The sequence below is a fragment of the Aspergillus welwitschiae genome (genome assembly GCF_003344945.1).
Source record: "Aspergillus welwitschiae strain CBS 139.54b unplaced genomic scaffold BDQ94scaffold_42, whole genome shotgun sequence".
Taxonomy (NCBI): Eukaryota; Fungi; Ascomycota; class Eurotiomycetes; order Eurotiales; family Aspergillaceae; genus Aspergillus; species Aspergillus welwitschiae.
In genome coordinates, this window is record NW_020798736.1 from 124201 (window position 1) to 140442 (window position 16242).

Genomic DNA, 16242 nt, shown 5'->3' on the forward strand with positions numbered 1-16242 from the left:
AAGACCCTGCCTCTGCGGCCGCGGCGAACGCAGCCGCCCCGAAGCCGAAGAAGAATAAGCCCATGAGCAAGTACGAGCAAGAAGCTCAGATTAACATGCTCGAAAGCAACCTGTCTCGGTTCCAGGGTGGTGGCGGTGGCCGTTCTCCAGACCCTATGCCCTCCGTCGAAGCCAACGAGAGCAGCGACGACTCTGAAGATGACTCGGAGGAGAGCGAGGAGGAGTAAATGATCGCTGCCTCTGGCAAGCCATGTTGTTCTTCTGTTTGCTGGGCCTGTGCCTCATGACTTCAGTAGTTAATTCCCACCGCGTGTTACGCCATGGTCTTTTCTTCTACCCACTAATGAGCTTTGTTTTATTTTCCATCACTCTACTTCTGTTCCTAGCGATCGTGTTTTCATTTCCTTTTCCTTACTTTTTTCTTTTCTCTATTTTCCATGTTGGAGGACAGTGCGACCGGCAGTGAGCCGCGCACTTGTACATATGGTACGATTTGGGGAGATTTGGAGAACGTTTGACGACCAGCAGCGCAATCGGATGATCCCTTTGATGAGTTTGCGTTGGATCTCTGTTGAGCTGAGGGACGTCGAGTTCATCAGCAGCGGTGATCGGGGTCGGATGCGAGAGAAGCATGCTGGAAAGGCTAGGTGCGTGTATGATTACGAAAGAAATGTGAAAACGGAAGCGCAAATTCAGCATTGTATTATGATATGATATCCATTATGGTTCTTGTAGAGTGTAGACGAAGCTCTATCCACATCTTATTGATTGTAGATCGCCAGGTCACGGGGATGAGGCGGTGGCCGCCTGGTTGCTCGCCGCCTGTTGATGAATGATGCACTTCCACCTGCGCCACGAGAGCTTCACGCGCAGCCCCTGCCATGAACCATGATTCCGCCATGCGATCCGGTCATTCTTGAAAATAACCCTCAATTTAAGAGACTTTATACCCACCTGACGACAACTCTACTGAACCCCGATGGCTCCACTCGCGCCCAGGATGCGCAACCGGCTCGACAAGCCGTTGTGGAAGTACGTCCTACCTCCCAATCGTGACTCTAGCTCATGATATCCACTCCTGAATGGCCCCCTGACCCTGGATTACAATATAGGAGGTGAAAGCCTGCCGGATACGAGACGCGAAAAAGCAAATTAAGAAGCAAGCCTTGCGACGACTGGCATTCGACCCGGACAGCGGGCTCCCCGACGATGTTAGCAACCACCACCTACCACTCTACAGAGAAGGCAGCCTTACTAACAATATATCCAATCATCCAAGTGCCGAGATCCCGTCGCCATCATAACCCTCTATCTCGAATCCTCCCCCGACTTACTCAAGCTTGACGACGACCCCAGCGATGCAGCAACAGACGCGCAATTACTCCTCGCACCAGACATCGACGAATTCTACTCCAACCTCCCTCTCCTAGCCACTCCTCTATCGAACGTCCTTTCCCAAACGCTCAACGACATCCGCACAATCGCCAATGCAGGATCATCGGACTCCTCAGACTCCGGATCTACATCAAGACCCAATGAACCGCCCCGAACAACCCGCGCACGCAATCGCCAGGCCATGCTCAGGTCCATCGCGCAGGTTTCACTCGCCTCCCAGCTCGGAGACCGTATCCGCGCCCTGCGCCAGATACAATTGACGGAGCTTCCAACAGCTCGGACCCGGATGGCAGCGACGGCGGCGGAGGTGCTCGCGACGCGGGCAGCAGTGCTGGAGCGCACGGTGATGCTTCTGGAGCGGGCGAAACATGGGGCGATGGCTCGGGCGGCGAAGGCGAAGGCGGACCATTTGGTTGCGGTGGCTCAGGGGATAGAGGGGAAGCTTAAGTATGTATACGATCTGTCTGAGAGAGATGAGATGGGTGTACGGGGGGCTAATGTGATCTCATCAATGCAGTGTCACGAAACTCGAAATTCTCGCAACGATACATACACCAGAGGTTGTGGATGCGCTACATAGGTATTACCAGCATCTTCGGGAAACGAGGGAACGGCTGGAGGAAAGACGTGCTATGGCGTTGGATGAGTTAAAGAGCTACGAGGGTAGTATTGATGGAGCCGGGCGCGGACCGATGAAGGAGCTTGCGCGACAGTATGGATCGTTGATTCAGGAGGTAGAGGATGTGAGGATGGAGATTGAACGATTGCATGTATAGTATTAATTTATGATAGATACCCTGATATGAACATGAACCCAATACATAAGATCATCATTATCATAAGCATAGTTATTCCATATTCCATATATTCCATACGAAAGAATGAACCAATCACCAACCCCGCAATCACCTGACCCCTCCCGCCAAAACTTTTCTTTTGCCGTCCACTCACTGATAACGATAGTAGCCCACTTTATTCTTGTGCTCAGGAACCAGGTCACCCCAACTCTCTATTCTCCCCGAACAAAAGAACCCCTCGAACTATATAAAAACGAGAATAAAAATGGCCGACGAAGCCCTCTCCATCTACGACGAGATCGAAATCGAAGACATGACCTTCGATCCCGTTCTCCAGATCTACCACTACCCGTGTCCCTGTGGCGACCGATTCGAAATCGCCATCGACGATCTCCGTGACGGCGAGGATATTGGTGTTTGTCCCAGTTGTAGTTTGATGATTCGGGTGATTTTCGATCAGGTAATATACTCTTTCTCCTTCCCGTCTTTGTCTTTTTGGGATTTCCTATACATGATTGGGATTAGTTGTGCTGATTATGTGATGTTAGGCCGATCTTCCCAAGGACGGTGATGATAAGAATGGGTCGGCGGCTGTTGCTGTTCAGGCTTAAATGATGGGATTTGATCTGATCTGCCGGTTGGGTTGGGTCTGATTTTGATTGAAAATTGGATTGGGTTGGATTGGCTCGCTCGCGGACGAATGATTGTTGCGCCTGGGTACCTTCAACGATACCTCGGACGAACGACGAAGTATTCGCTGCGAGATGTGTGTCGACTTGAGGACGTCGCTTGATGATAGTATCAGTGGATGTCACGGTTTGAGCAGCAGCAGCTGTTGCTGCTGCTGCGACAGCAAATACTCGACATGCTATATACAGCTTGCTGCGCTAGAAAGCGAGCGCAGGCGCAGAGCCGATGCCGCGCCAGTATAACACGGGCGCATATGACGCAGGATAGCTGTATATGCGCTACATGGGGCAGGCCAAATGAGTCAACGATGACGGAAATGAATGGATGAATGAATATTCCACTTGGATATGTTGTCTGCGCACAAGTACTCTACACTAGTACCGCGCCGAATTGTATTATCTACTACCAGGTACTACAACACTAAATAACTAGCACACACACACACACACACACACACACACATCAATCCATATCCTACACTATCCCTCAACCACCCAGCCGTAGACATAAAAGTCATCCACTTCCCGAGATCAAAAGGAAGCAGCAGCCTACTCAAGAACCTCACTATACACATCCCTCGGCAAGCTCAGAGTCAACTCATGGTTCAACAAATCCGTGAGATTCGACCCATCCCGGAGGTAAATCCACTGTCCGTTGATAAATTCTCTAGACTCCTGCTTCTCATGCATTTGATCACCCTCCACCACCCAATCGTACCGCTTGGGACCGGAAATCGGCGAGCTCAACCAGATCTGCTTGTTGGGGGGCTGCTTGTTAAGCACGTAGGTGCCTACCCCGGGGACGATAATGTTCATGACGCCGGCCTAGATCATTTTATTATCGATGTCAGTTGAAACGTTTCTTCTCTTCGGTACCGTCGCTCGGAAGTATCACGGAAGGATAAAAACGAACACTATACTCAGCCTCTATATCCGAACCCTCCTCCTGGGCCTTCTCAATCTCATTCTGCACCACGTTCAGGTAGTGTTCCGCGTGGTCATGGTACTGCGCGTCCGTCAACGGGGAAGGCTCGGTGACGTGGGTGGCTGCGCCGGCGACATTGCTGGATTGAGGGTGCGGAGCTGGAGGGTCTGCAGAGTCGGGGAAGATGCCTTTACGGGGTGCTGAGGTGGCGTGGAAGCATCGACGGGGGAGCTGGGGTTGAGGTTGAGGTTGCTGGAATGGTGTTGCTGTTGCGAAGCGGGCCCCGACGCGGAGGGAGGGACGGGCGGCAGTTGTAGCGGCGGGGGAGAGGATTGCTCGGGGGAGACGGGAGTACATGGTTGGATTCATGGTGCTGGTGTAATTGAAGTTGTGGTGGTGGTGAAGAAGGAGAAAGGGAAAACAGGAAGAGGAAGAGGAAGAACAAGAAGAGAAGAAGTGATGGCATCACATCATCGAGTGCGGAGCAGAGCGGGCTGTCATTGGCTGTGGAGAGAGCTATACCTTTTAGTCTGTCAGCTTCATCAGCCGATCTTCCTTCTTGCTTCTTACTTCTTCCCTCCATTGCTTACTACTTACCTTCGCTATTTAATGTGAGTCATTCGAAAATATCTCTGAATATAATCTCTCAATGCGCCTCTGCAGGTCCTTCAACCCCTGCATCTCATCCCATACAATACTACTACAATTCCAACCCCGATATCAGCTCCAACTGCCACTCAGCTTCCCACGACTTTACCACCACCACCACCACCACCACCACCATAAAACCATGTCCAACCCACGACCAAACCCAAATCCAAAGAAAGAAAAACGCCCTCCACTCACCCACTTCCTCTGCCTCCCCCTCATCAACGCCATCTCCCTCCCACAACTCGAATCCTCCCTCGCAACCTTTAAAGCCTCAATCCCAACTTTCCAACCTCCACAAGACCAACACCAGCACCAACATGAACACCACCAACACCAACCCCAACCCCTCATCCCCCCCTCCGCCCACCGCCCCGTCGGCACTCTCCACCTCACCCTCGGCGTAATGAGCCTCCCCACTCCCGACCGTCTCTCCCAAGCAATCCGCTTCCTGCACTCCCTCGACCTAGAAGCCATGCTTCGCGAAACCCCACAATCAGAAGCAGCACCAGCACCAGCAGCACCAGAAGCAACCGCATCTCCCTTCCTCATATCCCTAGAATCCCTACACGCTATTCCCCGCGCCAAGGCAGCAACGGTTCTGCATGCCGCGCCGGTGGATCCTACGAACCGCCTGTATCCGTTTTGTGTGAGGTTGAGGGATAGGTTTCTGGAGGAAGGGTTTTTGGTAGGGGATAAGCCAGCGCCGGCGCCCGTGCCGGCGGAGGGCGGAGGGGAAGGAAGTGGTGGGGTGGATATAGGTGGTGAGGAGCAGCAGAGGCAGATGGATTTAGCTGAGGATAGTGCAAGGGAGGGTGGGATGATGGTGCCTGCGCCGACATCTGCAACTTCAGCTGCGCCTGTGGAATCTAAGCCCAAGGTACGGCCATTGTTACTGCATGCTACAATTGTGAACACTATCTATGCGAAGGGGAAAGGTGGTGGTCATGGTGGTCGGGGAGACAGAGGTGGTAGGGGAGGGGATGGCAAGGGCGATAAGAGGAAGAGGCAGTATACCTTTGATGCGAGAGAGATTCTTGCTAGGTATCGTGATTATACGTCTCCTGGGGAGAGTGTCGAGAGTACTGAGACTGTTCCTGATGCCGCAGTTCCTGATAATGAAGGCTCAGGGTCAGAGGGTGAGGGTAGTCTTTCCAAACGGAAAGGCACACCCTTCGTCTGGGCGAGGGACTTCCCCATCGAGTCGGTATGTATCTGTGAAATGGGGGCCAAGAAGCTCGTACCCGACCTCAATGGCAAGGACGAGGGCATGAATGCACGACTAGGGGAGAAATATCGCGTCGTAGCGGAGAAGAGTCTGCTGTTCGGTCCGTGATATCTTTAATATCAAGTTGGCTAAAAGAGCAGCAGCAGCATGTACATACATAGTCTACAACCAGGGTGTAACGGTAACAACAGTAGATAAACGCCAAACACCACGCTGAAAGACACACCCTCTCAACCACCAAACAATAACCTCAACTACCTCACCTTACTCATCAACGTCTCCATCCCCCTCTCAACCGACAATTCAGCCGCCTTCGCCTTAACAGCACTGATCATACTGCGTTCAAAATCATCCCTCGTCCTCAAGACAGCCTCAACCCACGAGAGCTGCAAATCCCAATACTCCGTCTTAAAGTTCTCATACACAGCGACCAAAGCAGGCCCCTTCTCCGACTCCAGCAGCCTAACCAACCAATCCACCAACCGCCACTTCATCTTAATAGTGCCGGCAAACGAATCCGGATAATTCTGGAAGAAAGCAAACACTGTAAGGACATCATCCTTGAATTTATCCGTGTACGGATCGGTATTGTGCCGGAACTTGACGCCCTTGTTGCGCACAGAAGACAGGTATTTGACGAGTAACTCGTCGGAGAGTTCCTCGACCAGGATATCCGTAAGAGAGGGGTGCAGGACGGGGGAGTAATCCGCCATATAGTCTTCGAAGGTTGAAGTGATACGTTTGACAGCGAAATCGCCGTACCATTTCTGGGTGAAGAAGTCGGGGATAGTGGTGCGGAAGTCGACGGCGAAGATGAGTTCAACGAACTGGGTGAGGCAGTGGGTGCTGAGATCGACGTAGCCGTCGCGCAGGGCGTCGAGTTCTGGAATGGCTCGGGAGGCCATGTAACTCGGGTCGACGATGGTTTCGAAGTCGCGTTTGAAGCGACTGAGGTAGCCCAGCTGGCCGGTCTCTTCGTTGTCGTCGATGCAGGCGATTTGGTCGTTGGCGACGGCGACGAGCCAGTCTTGGAGGAGTTGGAGGCCGTCCAGAAGGTCGCCGCCGGGGGCTTTGTATTTGGCGCATTCTTCGTCGATGAGGGTTTGCCAGGCGACTTGGCGGGCTTTGAGGACGCGGAACATGGCGTCGATGATACCTTCGACGACGTCGGTGCGGGAGGAGGCGCCCGAGGCCATGATTTGCTCGTGCAGCATGCGCCACATGTCGGGCAGGGTCTTGGTGCGGAAGCAGCCTTCTGGGTTGGTATCGAGGGAGTCCGGGATGCGTTCGACCAGTCCCTTGCGGTCGGTTTCGGTGATGCGGTTGGTCCAGTCTTCCACGGCGCGGATGATGATGTTTTGCCATTGGCGGATGAGTTCGGGTTCGCGGTCGTCAAGGATGTTGGGCTTGAGGTCGGCTTGTTTCCAGCCGAGCTTGTTCATCTTCTTGTAGTATTTCTCGGTCCAGTGAATGATAGCGAGAAGGTTGTCGGCTGGTAGTTCGGGGTCGTTGATCAGCCCGATGAAGAAGTCGTGCATCATCCGGTGGTAGATCTCTGTGTAGGTCTTGTAGATCTTCCATTTCTTCGGCATCAGCGGCTGCATGCCCTGCTGAACGGTGTAGAGGTCGTTGAAGAACCATCGGAAGTTCTTGTCCAGGTTGTCTGGCTGGGCCAGGAAGTCCTCTTTGGTTGCGTCGAATTGGTTCTGCGCGTAGAACTCGATGGCTTGCAGGAACTTCTCCTTGTATCCCCTCACTGTCTTAGGGCCCACATTCATCGACTTGAACCGGTCTGCCAGGTCCTGGTGATCCTTCTGAGCCTCCTGCAACGCGCGCACCGTCTGATCATTCTTCTCCTCGTTCATGACCACAACCGCCAGCCGCACCACCATCCCAGGGTTATCCGACTGCACCAGCGGGATCAAGTTCATGCACGCCGTACCAAGATGGTCATCAAACCAATCGACCACGCCATCCAATCCTTGAAAGTAATCCGCCAGAGTCTCCTCACTACTCGGATCCTGCGCCTTGCGTATCTGATCCATAGCCTCGTCCCTGAAATCGCGCAGCCTCGAAATCTGCATATGAGCGCGCAGTAGATTAGGTTGGTTCTCCAAATCACCATCATCCTCGCGCAGAAGGTCCTCAACCACCGCCAGATTCTCACTGAACTCCTCCAGCCCCTTCTTCATCGTCAACGTGGCCTCGAAGTTCCTCTGCACCTTGGCCAGCTTGTCAATCTGCGAGAAATCCTCCACGCTCGTCTGCGACTCCGCGCATAGCTTGTCAATGCCTTGCAGCTCGTCTTTCGTCTTGGAGACCTGTCGCTGGCCTTCGGTGAGGGCGTTGATGCTGCGCTGCACGGTCTCGAGTTGGTCGCGCAGTCCTTCCCGTAGCTGGGAATCCACGGCCGCTTTCTTGCGCGAGTATTCGGCTTTCAGACCCATGATCTTGTCGAGGTCTTCGGGGTGGCGGAGGATATCTTCTAGACGGGGCATGGCCACCGTTCCGTCGTCGTCTCGTGCCATGGTTTGTAGCTGTCGCAGTCGGAATGCGCCTGTCGAAGCTCACGGTATATTCGTTCAACGAGTGCGTAACGCACGAGAATAGATATGCAGTCGGCTGGATATTATTACACCACCCCAACAAGTATAGTCCAATCAACCGACCGATGGTGGTTAGGTACAGTAACAGCTAGACCATAAGCTAGCAGCAGTTATCCCCTCCTAAACGCGCAGCGCCCCGGGGTATATCTGCATGCCACAAGAACCATTAGCATCGTAGCCTTAGAGCATCAAAACAAGAATCAATTCTCACCAGTGGCTCACCGAGCCAATCAATGTTCCAAAAATGACAATTGTTCCAAACATACAGTTGCAAGTAGGTAGCTAAACACCGCAAGCATAGTAATAGTAGTAGTAAATGCCACCCGCATTTCCCGCCCGCCCGCCAACCGGCAGAACACATCAACCACGTGACTCCCCGCCCAGAAACGCTACCGCCATCGGGAAATTTGCGGAATCAACAGCAAAAGCATCCTAGCAAGCAGCATTCGCAACCACGAGAACAAGTCCACATCCTCCAGACCAACGGGGCCATTGACCGCCACCTGACCTTCCTCCGAAACCTCACTATCACCCACCACAACCACCACCAATCCAATCCAACCCGCCAAAATGAGCAGCTACTTCCGCGTCACGCTCATGCGCTCAGCAATCGGTCTCCCACGCCGCACCAACGACGTCCTGAAAGCCCTCGGTTTGAAGAAGCGCATGGCCACCGTCTTCCACCCCGTGTCGCCGTCTGTGGCGGGTCAAATCATGAAAGTCAAGGAATTGGTGCAGGTGCAGGAAGTCGATCGTCGGCTCACGAAGCAGGAGGTGCATTTGGAGCGCAAGCCGGATCCGGGATACTATGTTGAGAAGACCTCCGGGGTGGAGTTTGAGGAGAATAGATTGGCTTGATTGATATCCATCCTTGGGGGTGGGTTGTTGTCGTTGTTCTCGATTCGGCTTTCTTTGCGGAATGGTTCATTTTCATCTATCTGATTGATTGCTTGGTATGCGATTGGAGTCTGGGCTTTTACATATGTTATTGTTGATTTTGTTGGATATGCCTGCTTATGTGGGTGGGATGTGTACTATATGAGACTGAGGGAGTGAGTGAACTCCCTATTCAGAGGTGGAGGTGAAGGGAAGTGGAATATTGCATGCATCCAGCGGCTTTTTCTTTGGTCAGATTGCATGTCCGAGTCCGATATACTGGGTTCATTTTGCGCAACGATTTTGCATTGTACTATACTACACATATTGTCATATGGAATGGGATCTACATCAACCCTAAAAGTTTCAAGTCTTAACGTCTGTTTTATAGGAATAATTGTCCAAGTAGACGAAGCAATACCCAACCAATACACCATAACACCAATTGTCCGCTATTTGCAGTTCTTAAAACTTATGCGCTTTTCAACCCATATGGACAGTGTGGGCATTTCTGAACCAATCTAAGCTTTGTACAGGGTGTCCAGGAATCCCTCGGCCAGGCGGCTGACAATGCTCTTGTCCGGCATGCTGCCGGCCACGCCGTACAGGGCAGCAGTGTCTCCACGCTTAACAACGTACGACTTGCCTTGCCGCTTCCTCTCTTCCGCCTTTGCCAGCTCCGCCTCCACAGCTACGACCAGGTCGGTGGTAAGTGCATCCACAGCAGCGGCCGTAGGGACAGTGAACGCGACGTGGATCGCCGGGGGCGACTGAAGCGCATTGAGATGCCAGCCCTTGGCAGAAAGGCTGTCCGCAATATCGTAAATATCAACGGCATCATTCTTGCTGTAGAACGCAACAACGCTGACCATGGGCTTTCCAACAATGTCCAAGCTCTTCGACAGAACTGGGTGCTCTTTGATCGAGGATTCAAACTTCTTGGCCGCGCCCATGATGTCCAGGCAGCTCTTGATGTAGCCAGACTCGCCAACGCTCATCAGACTGGCCCAGCACCCGGCAATCAGTGCACCGGGACGGGAACCTGCCACAGACGGGGAGGCATAAACACCACCGGACCAGTCCGGGTAGATGAAGTATTGGTAACTGCGGTAGGTCTTGTTGCGATACAGGAGCACTGAGTTGCCCTTGGGTGCAAATCCATACTTGTGCGTGTCCACACTGATGCTAGTCACACCAGGGAGGCGGAAATCAAAGCCACCTTCCTCTTCATAGGGCGAGGCAAAGCCCGCCTTCTTCAAGAAAGCAACAACAAAGGAGCCAAGGCAGCAGTCAACATGCAGAGGGATCTTGTAGGACGTCGCGAGGCGAGACAGAGCCGGAATGTCATCAACGATTCCGTGGGGGAAGTTGGGTGCCGAGCCAACAATCAAGACAGTGTTCGAGTTAATCAGGCGACGCACGGAGGGGATGTCCACCTTGTACTCAGGAGCCGGGCAGGGAACGCGATGGAGCTTGATCTTGAAGTAGTTGCAAGCTTTAATGAAGGCAGCATGAGCGGTATCGGGGATGATCCTACGGACGTGTCAGTTGATACAGTTGATAAGCAGGAAAGGTATAGAAGTGGCCACTCACATTTCCGGTTCCTTTACGCCGCGCTCGAGGAAAGCCTTCTGGCGCGCACCCAAGCATGCCATGATGATCGACTCCGTACCACCACTGGTGGTGACACCCGCGCCATCGGACGGGGCATTGAACAACGCCAAAACCTAATCCAAGTAAGCCAGCGTACTCGTCAATTATCCGGGGATCATTACCATAGCCACGACTTCGGCCTCCATCTTCCGAACACCAGGGAACACATCAGGGTGGATGGGGTTGGCAACACCAAACTGTCCGAAGGCTTCCGCCTGCAGCTTCAACAGGTCCTGTCCACCGTGATAGACAGCACCACTGACACGGCCATCCTCCCAGCGCGTATGTTCCATGTTCGCCAGCTTGTCGAGCTCAGCGCGAACCTGTTCCGCGGTCCATCCTTCCTTCGGAAGATTCAGATAACGATTAACGCCGGGCCCAGACGCGACGAGTTTCGATTCAAGATTCTCAATAGCTGTGGAAACCTGCTTATCAACCTGGCCACGGACGCCAGGGAACCGCAAGAAGATGGAATAACAGAAGAGACGGACGGCGGCGTAGGCATTGCGGATGCTGCCGAAGATGCCATAACCGCGCAAAGAATAGAATGTCTTGCGAACGTAGCGAAGGATAAAGAGGACAAAAACGATATTTCGAAGACTGGTTGTCCGGTGATTGTCAGATTAGCATGGAGCTCCCAAGAAAACAAAACAAACGTCTGACGAGCGAGCGATCGTCCGTAGTGACGCGGGGGCAATGGAAAGCTGCTCAGCCACTCACAAGTCCAGATGTGCCGCCGCCAGCTGGGTGCTGGGGGCCCTGCTGTAGCCCAGCAGTTTATTCTGCAGGGCGACGGGAAGTAAAGAAGATGCCATGTCCGTGAGCAATAGAAATAAAGCCGGGTCGGAGTAAGGGCACGACGACCTCCAAACTGAGGGAGAAGAGAAAGACTGGGGAAGCGAGAGAAGGTCGATGGATCGGATGATGCAGGGAACCGGAGCCGGGGGCGATAAGAGCGACTGACTGGCCGCGGACGGGGCGTCGGGAAACTGCCTCGGTTCCCGCATGCCGCTTCTCCTCATGACAATCTATAGTACGTCGTCTCGATTTGACGCTCCACATGCACTCACATTCTCCCCTTGCTTCCATTACATCGACCGTTTCCGATTACTCTTACTAGATCTATAAGCCACACATTTTATCTTTGGTATATATCCCGTATATTGTAGGATAGATGCATATGGCATCAAGATTCTGCGTATGTACACGGTCCTACGCGAGGACCAAGGGCTCTCCTAACACCGGCCTCCCCTCCCTTTTTTCCATCAGAGACAAGGAACAACTTTTGAAAACCCCGTGGAAATCAAAGAAACCATCCTGAGAACACATAAACATCCAATCATGAAACCAGCAGGCGCAAACAAGAACGTCCTCCGCCAAGGGAGCCGCTAAAAAGAGTAAGGAAATAGGAAACATCAAAGCTCTAATAATAAGGACAAGAAACGTCTATCCCGGTTGGAATAAATGCATGATTAGAAAGAGACCCTAGGCCAGAGATCGATTTCGATCGCCTGGCTTAGGCAGAAGCCTGAGCAGCGAGCTCCTTCTCCTTGGCAGCGAACTGAGCCTGCTCGTCGGCCGTGAGGTCCAGGAGGGGCTTGTTCTCGCCCAGCTTGAGGTTGCGGTAGTAGGCACGGATGATACTGTCGGCATCATCGACAGCAATGGGGCGGATATCGGCCAGAGCCTTGATCTTGGCCGTGCACTCCTTGTACTGGTCATCGGTCATCTCGATCTTGAGCTGCTGGGCACGCGACTTGATGGCGTTCCAGCCGGTCAGACGAGAAGCGAAGTGGACATAACGAGACATGCCGAAGTCGGCAGGGTTGATGATCTCGTAGGTGCTGGGGTTGTTGAGGATGGCCTTGGCGTGGATACCGGCCTTGTGGGTGAAAGCGCAGAAACCGGTGATGTAGTTGTTGAAGGGGATGTTGACCTCAACGGCCTCGGCAACGAGGTCCTCGATATCCTTGAGCTTCTCCAATCTGTACTTGCTCTTGACGTACTCGGGGTCGGCAACCATCATGCGGGCCATGAGACCACCGAGGGGAGTGATACCGTTACGCTCACCGATACCGAGGACGGAGGTGTCAATGTGGGTGGCACCAGCCTCCAGGGCACAGTAAGCGTTGGCAATAGCGCAACCAGTGTCGTTGTGGAAGTGGGTTTCGATGTCACAGCTAACAACACCCCTCAGGACACGGACAAGCTCGTAGACCTGACGGGGAGAAGCGCAGCCGACGGTATCGGCGATACCAACACGGTTAACACCGACCTTGTCGACGGCCGAGTAGATGGACAGGAGATCGACGAGGTCGGAGCGGAAAGAGTCCTCACTGGAGAAACGGATCTCAATGCCCTTGGACTTGACGAATTCGATGACTTCAATGGCGGTATTCTTGATGTAGGTCATGTCCTTGCCGTGGGAGTGCTCACGGAGGTAAGAGGAGGTTCCAATCACAACATCGCTGTCCGGAGCTGTTAGCAGTCGAACATGGCATATACAAGACAAACAGCACTTACACTCCATCGACACCGGTCTCGACTGCAATGCGAGCATCGTCCATGTGGCAACGGATGTGAGTAAGGATCTGAATTTTTGAAAATTAGCCTGATGACGCACTACTCGCAGTGAACAGGGGTAACATACCTTAGCCTTCAGGCCAAGCTTGCAGATGGCCTCACAGTCCTTTCTCGACTGCTCGGAAGCGCAGGGGCTGGTAAGCTCAATCTAAAGTGGTGGTCAGTGCACGCTCTCCGGCATTGTGATGTGATCCACCGGGGTATGACTCACGTAGTCAACACCGAACTCATCGAGGGCCTTGGCGATTTCAATCTTCTTCTCAGTGTCGAAGAAAGCGTTGGCGAACTGCTCACCCTCACGCAGGGTACTCTCGATGATCTGGAAGCGAGAGACGTTGCTCAGGAAGTCGGTGACACCGACGTTGTGGCCGTAGGGGTTCCGAGAGACGGAAGGGTGGGGGTTCTGGCGAGTCTCAACGGCAGTGAAGCCGGGGTGTTCACCTGAAAAGGTATTGGTTAGCATAGGCATTTGCAGTTCATGTGTTTGCGAGCTGAAATCATACCGTTGTTGCCATTGCCATTGGCGACGTTGGCCTGCCCATTGGGCTCGTGGTCTGCACCGGGGCACATTGTGAATGAATTGATGGTGGGGTAGCACGCAGATAGATCGGTAGTATATACTTTAGACGGCAAATGGCTATAGCGAGGTTAAATGTCAGTATTGAGCAACCAGCGTTTGAATGAGAGCAAAGTGAGATAGATATAGGAGGGAGACTAACAAGCGAAGCCAGAGAATGAGTCACAGCTGGATTTAAATGGAGAGATGGTCAATGAGGGAGAGGCAGGGAAGAGTCATAGGTTGCCAGGAGAAAGAGAAAAGTGGGCGGAGATTAAAAAAAGGCGGGCGGTCAGCGCAATGATGATTCGCGGGCAATGCACTGGAGACTCCTCGGCCGGTCCCTCTCTTTTGCTCTTTCTTTCTGCGGCAACGACGAAATTTTCACCCTCTTTTTTTTCGCCTGCTGGAACTGGCTTACACTCCTCTTGTGGGGAACCTGGACCGTGAACTGCGCATCCGGCAGCCCCAATTGCTCAGCGTGAGGATCATTCCCCAGTCTCCAACAGGGTCAACCAATGTCCTGTAGTCATTTCTATTATTAAGGTCTACTCCATTCTTTTGCCTACAGGCTGCCTCGGGGGGCTACTCATGGGCGGTGACGGCTACGTGGATTTGCCACTGAAAGGGTATGCCAACGAACAGACGAATGTGCCATTCTTGGTACAGGTGGCTGAGGGGGGGAAGTGCATTTCGCTGGTAGATCTTCGTTTAGGCATCCTATCGCTGCTACCGAGGGCTTTTAGCCTTTTTGAAATCCCAGTCAAGGAGGGTTTGTGTCTAGGGTTCACCACCCACTGCTAGTGAGCACTTGGGTTTAGTTCAACCGACATCGGCAGGGGGGGCGTTTTCCGAATAGATAGCGTCTTCAATGGGCTCGCGTCGAGATGCCAACGATTGATAATCGCCTTTCCACCATCGACCGTGGAATCGTTTTTATTGGATGAATTTGATTAGCAGTCTCCAAATGTCCTGGCAACCATATCTGAAGAACTGCGTAACCTGAATCATAACGTTGACTAAGGTGGGAGAACCACCCTCCTGAGGCCGTTGCTACTCTCTCTCCCCCAGTTCAGGACTTGAGTCACATCCAGTACGTCACCGATGGCCGATACCGCCCCTCTATTTTCATTTCCTGGCTTTTCGTTGGTCAACCTGAATTACGTCAGGTATCTCTCGCCCGATAGAGTAATATGCTGCTGATCCCTGCACCACTGTTGGCGTTAGTCCCTTTTCGGTATAGACTGCTCTGGCCAGGCCTTTATCCGTTATGTCCGTCTGCATTATTCCCTATTGGGGATGCCAATACTGTACTTATGCCTGCATTTATTGCAGAGCTTCAGTGGCACTCAGTATTAAGCATGTAATAAATGCAGGGACCTATGTTGTTTACATCGTATCCTAACGTCGCAGCTCAATAGCCTGGTGCGTGGCTTTTTAAGAATACTAAAAATAACAGCATAGTAGTCGCTGGATTTGGTGGTATCACTCATATATGTGCCTGTTAGAACGAATTGGCTAGTCCATGCATCTTGGGTTACCCAGCTTTCATCGTTATAGTAGTCTACATAAAACGTTCTGTCAACCTCTAAGTTTATGGAATCATCAAAATGAGAGGGGCTCTACAAAGGCGTAAGGGAATAGTATAAGCATAATATTTGGTGGCACCAGTTGCACCTAGTACTTGAAAAGTAACTTGATTCGTAAGTCAATATACTTTGTTGAAATTAGAGGTTTCAAAGATATACCAGCTATTACTCTATATTATATTCGCCGCAGACTGGAATTTCAGCCTACCCTTCGCCCATGTAGTGTGTTTCGAATTTCGATAGCCTCGTCTTCCTCATCATACTATATCTGGAGCCCTGGGCCTACGCAGGTTATTTGGAACACGAAGATAGAAGGTTATAATCTCGAATCTCCACCATCTTCCTCGATAGTGAGCGGATTGACTCCCTTTACATCTACTGACTCTTATGGATTAGCTGAGGCTCAGATAATTAACCCAAACGGCGTGGGACACAATCGTCTCAGCCAAGACACAGGGATATTTAGGTATCATGTCTTAGGGAGCCTTAATTCTTTTCTCATTAACCCGAGTGTATTCACCAGAGATGACCATTGAACAAGATGTTCAGAATGTAGGTATATTTATGTCAAGGTTCTACTGTATTTAATTTAGATAGCAGCAAGTATTAATACTATCAGACAGTCTAGATACCTCTACCAGTTTGTGAAACGCCTGAAGAAACAATTGACTCGCGAGGTGATTAATACTTTACTCGT

General features: G+C 52.1%; 7 protein-coding genes across 7 annotated transcripts; 3 read left to right on the forward strand and 4 right to left on the reverse strand.

Annotated features, from left to right (window-relative positions):
* Positions 1–888: 888 nt before the first annotated feature.
* On the forward strand, positions 889–3320 carry BDQ94DRAFT_183235 (CSL-type zinc finger protein; the record flags this gene model as incomplete). Its single annotated transcript, XM_026774360.1, has 5 exons — positions 889–1032; positions 1113–1211; positions 1280–1842; positions 1913–2165; positions 2425–3320. The coding sequence occupies 5 exons, from the start codon at positions 889–891 to the stop codon at positions 2761–2763; spliced, it is 1398 nt and encodes a 465-aa protein (XP_026621791.1). The 3' UTR covers positions 2764–3320.
* Positions 3321–3430: 110 nt separating this feature from the next.
* BDQ94DRAFT_174446 (frataxin family protein) lies at positions 3431–4175 on the reverse strand (the record flags this gene model as incomplete). The annotated part of the gene is made up of 2 exons (XM_026772349.1): positions 3431–3706; positions 3795–4175. 2 exons carry the CDS (start codon positions 4173–4175, stop codon positions 3431–3433), a joined length of 657 nt encoding a protein of 218 aa, XP_026621792.1.
* A 235-nt stretch (positions 4176–4410) lies between these two features.
* On the forward strand, positions 4411–5863 carry BDQ94DRAFT_94636 (uncharacterized protein). Its single transcript, XM_026776903.1, has one exon. The coding sequence runs from the start codon at positions 4456–4458 to the stop codon at positions 5788–5790; it is 1335 nt and encodes a 444-aa protein (XP_026621793.1). The 5' UTR covers positions 4411–4455; the 3' UTR covers positions 5791–5863.
* BDQ94DRAFT_94635 (SNARE-binding exocyst subunit SEC6) lies at positions 5864–8545 on the reverse strand. Its single transcript, XM_026776902.1, has 2 exons — positions 8500–8545; positions 5864–8435 (listed from the first exon to the last, which is right to left on the reverse strand). The coding sequence occupies exon 2, from the start codon at positions 8208–8210 to the stop codon at positions 5937–5939; it is 2274 nt and encodes a 757-aa protein (XP_026621794.1). The 5' UTR covers positions 8211–8435; positions 8500–8545; the 3' UTR covers positions 5864–5936.
* Positions 8546–8858: 313 nt separating this feature from the next.
* On the forward strand, positions 8859–9146 carry BDQ94DRAFT_174449 (mitochondrial 54S ribosomal protein uL30m; the record flags this gene model as incomplete). The annotated part of the gene is made up of 2 exons (XM_026772350.1): positions 8859–9026; positions 9060–9146. 2 exons carry the CDS (start codon positions 8859–8861, stop codon positions 9144–9146), a joined length of 255 nt encoding a protein of 84 aa, XP_026621795.1.
* Positions 9147–9484: 338 nt separating this feature from the next.
* On the reverse strand, positions 9485–11710 carry BDQ94DRAFT_94646 (sphinganine-1-phosphate aldolase DPL1). The gene is made up of 4 exons (XM_026776904.1): positions 11538–11710; positions 10940–11417; positions 10758–10891; positions 9485–10697 (listed from the first exon to the last, which is right to left on the reverse strand). Exons 1-4 carry the CDS (start codon positions 11630–11632, stop codon positions 9686–9688), a joined length of 1719 nt encoding a protein of 572 aa, XP_026621796.1. The 5' UTR covers positions 11633–11710; the 3' UTR covers positions 9485–9685.
* A 623-nt stretch (positions 11711–12333) lies between these two features.
* hcsA (homocitrate synthase) lies at positions 12334–13970 on the reverse strand (the record flags this gene model as incomplete). Its single annotated transcript, XM_026769575.1, has 5 exons — positions 12334–13285; positions 13341–13408; positions 13468–13548; positions 13612–13841; positions 13904–13970. 5 exons carry the CDS (start codon positions 13968–13970, stop codon positions 12334–12336), a joined length of 1398 nt encoding a protein of 465 aa, XP_026621797.1.
* Between the last annotated feature and the right edge of the window lie 2272 nt (positions 13971–16242).

What these genes read in the sequence shown, in the direction of transcription:
- BDQ94DRAFT_94635 (XM_026776902.1), bottom strand. Translation starts at nt 8,210, where the DNA reads ATGGCACGAGACGACGACGGAACGGTGGCCATGCCCCGTCTAGAAGAT.
- BDQ94DRAFT_94636 (XM_026776903.1), top strand. Translation starts at nt 4,456, where the DNA reads ATGCGCCTCTGCAGGTCCTTCAACCCCTGCATCTCATCCCATACAATA.
- BDQ94DRAFT_94646 (XM_026776904.1), bottom strand. Translation starts at nt 11,632, where the DNA reads ATGGCATCTTCTTTACTTCCCGTCGCCCTGCAGAATAAACTGCTGGGC. An exon ending in AGGCCGAAGTCGTGGCTATG is followed by an intron (nt 10,892 to 10,939) that starts GTAATGATCCCC and finishes TACTTGGATTAG; the next exon opens with GTTTTGGCGTTGTTCAATGC. An exon ending in GGCGTAAAGGAACCGGAAAT is followed by an intron (nt 10,698 to 10,757) that starts GTGAGTGGCCAC and finishes ACACGTCCGTAG; the next exon opens with GATCATCCCCGATACCGCTC.